The sequence below is a fragment of the Rhagoletis pomonella genome, unplaced genomic scaffold, assembly GCF_013731165.1.
Source record: "Rhagoletis pomonella isolate Grant_MI unplaced genomic scaffold, Rhpom_1.0 Rhpom_scaffold_00005, whole genome shotgun sequence".
In the NCBI taxonomy this organism is placed as follows: Eukaryota; Metazoa; Arthropoda; class Insecta; order Diptera; family Tephritidae; genus Rhagoletis; species Rhagoletis pomonella.
In genome coordinates, this window is record NW_023458559.1 from 22,116,436 (window position 1) to 22,123,976 (window position 7,541).

Here is a 7,541-nt window from a genome sequence, read left to right on the forward strand (position 1 = left end):
GTTAAATTCGCAAGCGTTTTTATTAACTGAGAACGACGGTTAACAATGAGGCTTTTTATTGATTCGAGTCAAAATGAATTTGAAAATATAGAGTTTTCTCTAAAACTACTTAATAATGATACTATAAACCTAAAACTGAACTTTAAACTAATGAAAGGGACTCAAAGGGATCAAAATGGATTAAAAGAGGACGTACACCCAAAAAAAAACTTCTCTTAATTGAAGAAGAACAGCAATCAAAATGAAGAAAAATGGGAACGAAACAGCACTAAAGAAGTTTTATCCTCTTTTCATGCCCAACATTTCTTCAAAATGATAGATTACATCCACGGTTCCATATTTTCGTGTACGTTTTTATACATTCCAAAAAAATCAAGCATTCAGGAGAATTTTTTAATCATTCGGAAGAATTTTCGACCTTAAAGTAAGGATAATTTTTCTTTGATCCAGAGATGGATTTTTGGTTTAGTGTAAATAAAACAGCTATCCCTGAAACAACATCAGAAGCACCTACATCTATTCAGAAAAAGTTTTTCACAACACAGGAAGCCATAGAAGCATTTAGAAAAGATCTAATATAAAAAGAGGAAAATAATTCAGGAAGAATTGAGAGTTCACATCCCTTTTATATACATTTTCAGCTTCAATATGAGGATAATATTATGCTAAGAATTCGTTGTATATATGATAGTGATTTCCTTCAACGCAAACAGAATATTTCTTGTTTTGAGTATCGTCAGGTTGCATTCGAGAAAATTTTAAGTAACGGTGATGTCACATACGTACGCTCAGATGTCACATTAATTGATATTAAAAGTTATAAACATGATATGAATATGGACATTTCTTAACTTTTAATAGAATGAGATGGATTTATTATATAAATATGAAATATAAAAAGAATGTAAATGTAGTATATAAAAATATTAATTTGATATTTGGTTTACATTATTCAGCGGAGTGTAAGCAATAAGTTAATAAAATTGGTGGCTCTAATATATACTTATGTTTGTAATTATTTAAATAGGATTTCATTAGACTCTGAAAAATATTATAAACCTTTAAAGAAACTCATAAGACTATTTTTAAACGAATTTAAAAAAAAGCTTAAGCTATATAATGTCAGAGGAATATACGTTGGTTATAGATGTTCAGGGATTCTATTTTAATAGGAAATTTATTGCTAAAGAATTCAGCATATCAACATATGATTCATATATAACAACGTTTCTTATTCAACCTCCTTTTGAAGAATCTAAGTTGGCGATACGGGATAAAACAACTAATAACTGGTTATATCATAATCATCATGGATTAAAATGGGAAGATGGTGATTCGACTTTAATGACTGTTATTGAATAAATCCATACATTAATGAAAAGAGAAAATTATATATTCTGTGCTAAAGGATTGGAGAAAATCAGATGGATTCAACGCTTATTCGGATACGATATTATTTTATATGATTTAGATGATTTAAATTGTCTAAATTTAAAGAATTTATATAATAAAAATATAAATATAAATACTTGTAAATATCATAATAATTCTATGATATGTGCTGAAAAAAATGTAACAATATTAAGAAAATGTATTTCTTCATTAAATATCTAATAAGAAATATTAATAAATAAGTAATTATAAAACTTTATTTTATTTCAAATTAAATTTTTTTTGTTCTCATCATCATCAGAGACCTTTCCATTCATATGTGAAAGATTAAAAGATTTCGTATTATTTTTGAATTTGTTAGACATTCGGTGACTCTTTTGAATTTAATAAATTTGTCTTTCAATGAATATAAACGAGAAAAACAAGTATCTTGATCTTTTTTCGAAGCGATGTATTATTAATATCTCCTGCTTTCTATATAAAAAAAAATATGAGTTTTCATAAAAGGTATGCTTAACAACTTTTCTCACTAAGTCAGCAATATATGAATGAATAATGCTAGGTAAATAAAACATTTAAATATACATATACTTTTATAAGCATTTTTTATATGTTTATGTGGGATTCGTTATCGACCACTTGGCGTTACTATACTTATTAGGCAAACAATGATGACGAAATCAAGATCAAGGCTATTAATAATATTAGCATTTGATAAGAATCATATAATAAAATTTTAAATAGGGTAATAAAAAATAAATATATTATTTGACAGCAACATTGAGTTCAAGATTATTTCCACATTTTAATTGAATCATATTATGAAGTATAAAATAGATTACTAAAATATATGTATATTTAAATATGTTCTTTATCAATAGCTTACCTCAATGCTTTTTAAATAGTTATGAAATTTGTATAAATAAGCTAATGCTGTACATTAAAAAATTATTACTTTGTTTAAAGATACTTATAAAACACAGCATGCCTGGAATCAATCGAATCCTCAATAGCGAGCATCATGGAGAGTACAACTTCGATTTCGAATTTAAAAAACCTTATATATGTATTGAAGATGAAGATGAGGGTCCCCGGTTACATCCCAGTCAGAGCAGCCCATGCTTTTTTTTTAACAAAAAATGGGATGAAGAGGATGACAATGGAAAATTTCTAACCGTTTGTGGCGCAGAAATTGAGGAGTACATAACGGAGCAACATCAAAACCAACATGAATATGAACGAAGGGGTTTAGATATTAAGACTAAATGAAAGTATTATAGTAGAACAAATAGGAAAGCGATGTATGATATAGAAGTTTATTCTAAATTATATAATAATATTGTATTTGAATATATATTAACTGTTGAATTGGTATTTAGAAATTTAAAATTTAATTATATAGAACCATAGATTTATTAAAAAAACTTCAGCGTTTATTTGAATATAATATTATTCTATATGAGAGTTATTTATGAAAAAAGGTTTACTCATAAATCATTAGTTGTTGGAAAAGGTTTTATAAATAATATAATTAAAAAGCTTCCTATTGAACTTCATTTGCCTAGTTATGAATTTTGTGAACCTGGAACGAAACTACGGAAACTTTTAGTAAGAGGAGATCGAGGGATTAATCTACTAGACACTGCTTGTAGAGAACATGATATATCATATTTACATATATAATAAAGATTTAGATAACGGACATATTGCTGATAAAAAATTAATTGAGGAGGCTTGGGAAAGAGTTAAAGCGAAGGATAGCAATCTTAATGAGAAAAAAAATGCTTGGTTAGTTACAAATATAATGAAGACAAAAACGAAATTCGGTATGGGGAACATTTATAGTAAAACTAAGAAAGTGGGAGGAAAAACTGGTTATCATCTCTTCAAACATGCTTTAAAAAGTGCTAAACAAAATTTAAAGAAAAGTGATAACATAAAAGATGCAATAAAAATTTCACGAAAGGTTGTAAATATTATTTTTAGAGGAAAAAAATCTATAATAAAAGCAACACGTGTAATACCATTACCTAAATCTGGAGGATTTCTCCCATTACCCTGCAAAAATCGTTGGACCATGTATTCTATTTGTGGTATATTGGAGTACTTACAAAAGTGTTCCTCTGTCATGCTGTAGCGGACCAACTCGTGTCTCTGCGCCAGCTTATTGTTTGTTATCCGATCACTGCTCGTGTTTTAACGAAATGTCATTGAAGTTGAGCATTTGAAAGCACATTTGCATGTCTGGCTGTAGCTGAACGTGTAGAGATGCTCGCTGTTAGTTCTTAGCTCCCAGCATGTTCGGGTTCGAATGCCGTCAGAGGCAACATGTAATTTTTAATTTTTGTCTTGGTTTTTATTAATTTCGAAAAAGCATTTGAGAAGTGAAGAACAAAAGCGTGTACAAACGAAAAAATATAACAACAATGCCATTGTTAATATGTTGGAGTAGTTTTGTGCTACTCTGATGTAATGCAGGGATGGAGTATATGGTCCTGCCCTAGGACATCGCAATGTTAATTGGACCATATTGTTTATATGAATTGTGGTTAATTTTGGAGTACTCCTTAGTCCTTAGGGAGTACTCTTTACACGCATGCATGGAGTAGTCGCGATTTTTGCAGGCCTTTCCATTCATATACACCCTGCAGGGAAACCGCTGACTAGTGAATCAAATTTCTAGTACCGTACTAGGTCTTTATCGCCAAAAAGGAACTGGTCCGATAGGAACTAGATACCCACTAGTCCAAAATCGGCGAAAAGTGATACTTTTAAAAAACTAATTTTTTTTCAGTTTTTCACTAGAAATCTATATCTAAAGTGACGAATTTAGAAATGGTTCGGAACTATAGAAAAAGGGATGCAGAACGAACTAGATCTTATTTGTCGAATTTACAACTAGCTCGGAACTATCGAATAAGGGATGCAGCGGGGGGCTTGTTTACTTTACTTTCGGCGGCTTTTTCGTTCTAATAGAATAGGAACTAGATACCCACTAGCCCAAAATCGGCGAAAAGTGGTACTTTTAAAAAACTAATTTTTCAGTTTTTTTCACTAGAAATCTATATCTAAAGTGACGAATTTATAAATGGTTCGGAACTCTAAGGGATGCAGCGGGGGGCTTGTTTACTTTACATAGATATGTGTTTGGCGGCTTTTTCGTTCAAATACGCTCCTATTCTATGCTTCGCAGATGCTTTTTCATAGCTTGGTAATACATAACTAAAATTTGTGTTAACATTTCAACATCTTGGGACCGTCTGGAATCTAAGAAATAACAGCGAACACCTCTGCAAACTTAGCTACAGCTAAAGGTATGTAAACGTACATTTCTTACAGTAATTCAAACAAATTTAATTTCAAATTGAAAACACATTTCTTCCATAATAACTTAAAATCGCACACACGAAAATACGAAAAAGATTGAAAAATCATGATACTTTTTTCTTTCGTCTGTCGATTTTAGAACTGGTTCGGAACTATAGAATTTAGGACTAGTTCGGAACTATCGAAAAAGGGATGCAGCGGGGGGCAATTGACACTTCCTAGGACATCGCCATGTTAAATTCGCCAGTTGCTTGCATGCAAAAGAGATTTATCGCGAACCAGTACTGGGTCTAAATGTACTAGAAGCGCACCAGTTCAGAACTAGAGATTTTCCCTACAGGGCACATACACATTCAATACTTAGCAATTAACTATGTGAACATTATTAACACACTTTTCTAGCCCCACGTCTCCACCTTCTACAGATTCTGTTAAAAAAGCTGTGGTAAGACAGAAATGTTAGGTGGAGACCACAAATTTCCATTGTTAAACCATATCTGTCTTGCCGAATTTCTTACCATCGCTATCTTAACATGAGCTGTCATTTCGTAGTTTGACAACTCAGTTTTCATTTTACCGCGCCATCTACATTGGGTACAGACCGATCTGATTGGCTTGATGCCATTCTGAAAGTGATATGTTAAGACAGCAAGTTGCCCACATGAGAAAACAGGACAATGTCAAAACAGATATTTGACGGATGTTAAAACATATTTGGAAGAAAAAGGAGACATGGGGTAGGGGTGGAGCATCTATATATGTATATACATATGTACGTATGTACGTTTGCATATGGATGTATGTATGAGAATACGTATGTATAGATGTATACCAATACACTTTATTAATTTTCGACATATAAACCACCTTGTATCGGATTTCTCGGATTTCCATCAGCGGTATACCCTGTGATCGGTTCCGGTTCCGGTTCTGGACATCTTGCGGCTTTTATCTGGGTTCTGAACTTCGATTTCGATCGGCGACATCTTTTGGCGGAGCAGCAAAGCTTGCGTCGGAGCAGCAGCAAACCTTATAGCGGTTGTGAAACCGGAGCAGCGCCAAACCATATACGCTGCTGCTCCGGTTCCAGAATCTACTACTATACTACTCCAGACGCCGGAAATCCTTCGAGCCATAATTCTCTGCGAGGTACCGTTAAGCTATAACCTTTAGTGAAAGTGAGCCTTGGTACACAGTCGTCCGTTGTACTCGGTAGTTGTCGGTTAATAAGAATTGTGGTGTGACCACATCGAGTTGCTTTCCAGCTTTTAAGCCCCTGTGGTCTTAGGGCTGCAATCGCAGCATATTGCCGTCCTATGATATCTATGGGTATGATGTTTAGGATCGTATTCATTGCCATAGTAGGTGTTATGCGGAGAGCACCACTCATGCAGATCAGGGCCGTTCTCTCCACTTTTTGTAATTTAATACTGGTTACTTTGTTCTCCAGCATTGGCCACCATACCACTACCCCGACCAGAAGTATGGGCCTCACCACGACGGTGTATATCCAGTGCACTAGCTTCGGGGTTAAACCCCATTTTTGGCCGATTGCTCCCCTGCAGCTATAGAGGGCAACCGTGGCCTTCCGCACCCGGTCTTCGGTGTTCTGAATCCAGCTAAATTTTTTATCTAGGACTATCCCCATATGTTTAGCAGATTCGCTTAGTTTTAGTGTGGTCTGTGCCAGCCTTGGTGTTATCAATGGGGGGATTTTGTACATTCTTGTGAATAGTGCAAGTTCGGTTTTGCTTGGGTTTACACCTAACCCGTTGTTTTTTGTCCAACTCTCGACTTCCTTCAGTTTTACCAGCATACTGTCACATAGAGTATGCGGAAATTTACCACTTACTGTTAGTGAAAAATCATCCACATACACGATAACCTTACAGCCAACACCCTCCATGCCACACAGAAGTGAGTTTACCGCTGCGACCCATACAAGATTGGATAGGATTCCTCCTTGCGGGGTTCCCTCTCTACGATCCTGGTCAACGATACCCCCGCCAGCTACGCTCGAATCACTCTGCATTTGGTTTACGAGCGCAACTAACCGCGAGTCGATGCGAGATGTTGTTAAAGGTGCCCTCTAAATCCAGGAAGGCTGCTAGCGTATATTCTTTGATGTTAAGTGATCTTTCTGTATGGGACACTATTTCATGTAGCGCTGCACATAGGGGTATTTGAACGATTTAGGCGGCCATAAACCAATTTGACAAAATTTTGAAGAAAACTTAAAAAATTAGTCACATTCGATAGAGAACATTCCAAATAACATTTCCCAGTCCCCCTCCACTTTCTAACTTGCACAGCGAATGCTCACCGTTGACCGGAAACAGAAAATTATTACGCTGCTTATAAATAAATTTTCGCTCTCAAGAAAGATCGTGACGGTTTTAAGTTAATATTTTGATTTCTGCACGGCATTCTTAAAAAGTAGTGATGGATCCGCATATAGAAGGTAATCTTATTACATTAAACGAGCAAATACCCGCGTTTCACCCTACGTTTTTATACAAATATGAAAAATAATAATGATGTTATATTTTATTTCTGTGCCCATTTGGTTATAGCTCGTTATTTTTTAAGCGAGTTAAGGTATTTAGGCCGTTTAAAACTATGAAATTATAAAATCTCGTCTGCGCGCTGGGCATACGAAAGATATCAATCCCTCTAAGTTTACCTTAAAATGGTTCCAGTGATACGACGCGTAAACGTGTAACCTTCTTGGAGGTGCCACGGTGGGTTCTAATATTTCCAACTCAAATTTAGTAACCTGGCCTTGATAAAATACCACTCCTCATTACTGTAGCAAATGCCTC

The 7,541-nt window shown here is 34.4% G+C and overlaps 1 protein-coding gene across 1 annotated transcript in view; it reads right to left on the minus strand.

Moving 5' to 3' along the window:
* LOC118740037 overlaps positions 1–6,260 on the minus strand; it is a 9,714-nt gene extending 3,454 nt beyond the window's left edge. The window contains exon 1 of the mRNA XM_036471534.1: positions 6,158–6,260. Coding sequence (XP_036327427.1) covers positions 6,158–6,260 — 103 coding nt within the window. The remainder of the gene's footprint in view (positions 1–6,157) is intronic.
* Positions 6,261–7,541: the final 1,281 nt, after the last annotated feature.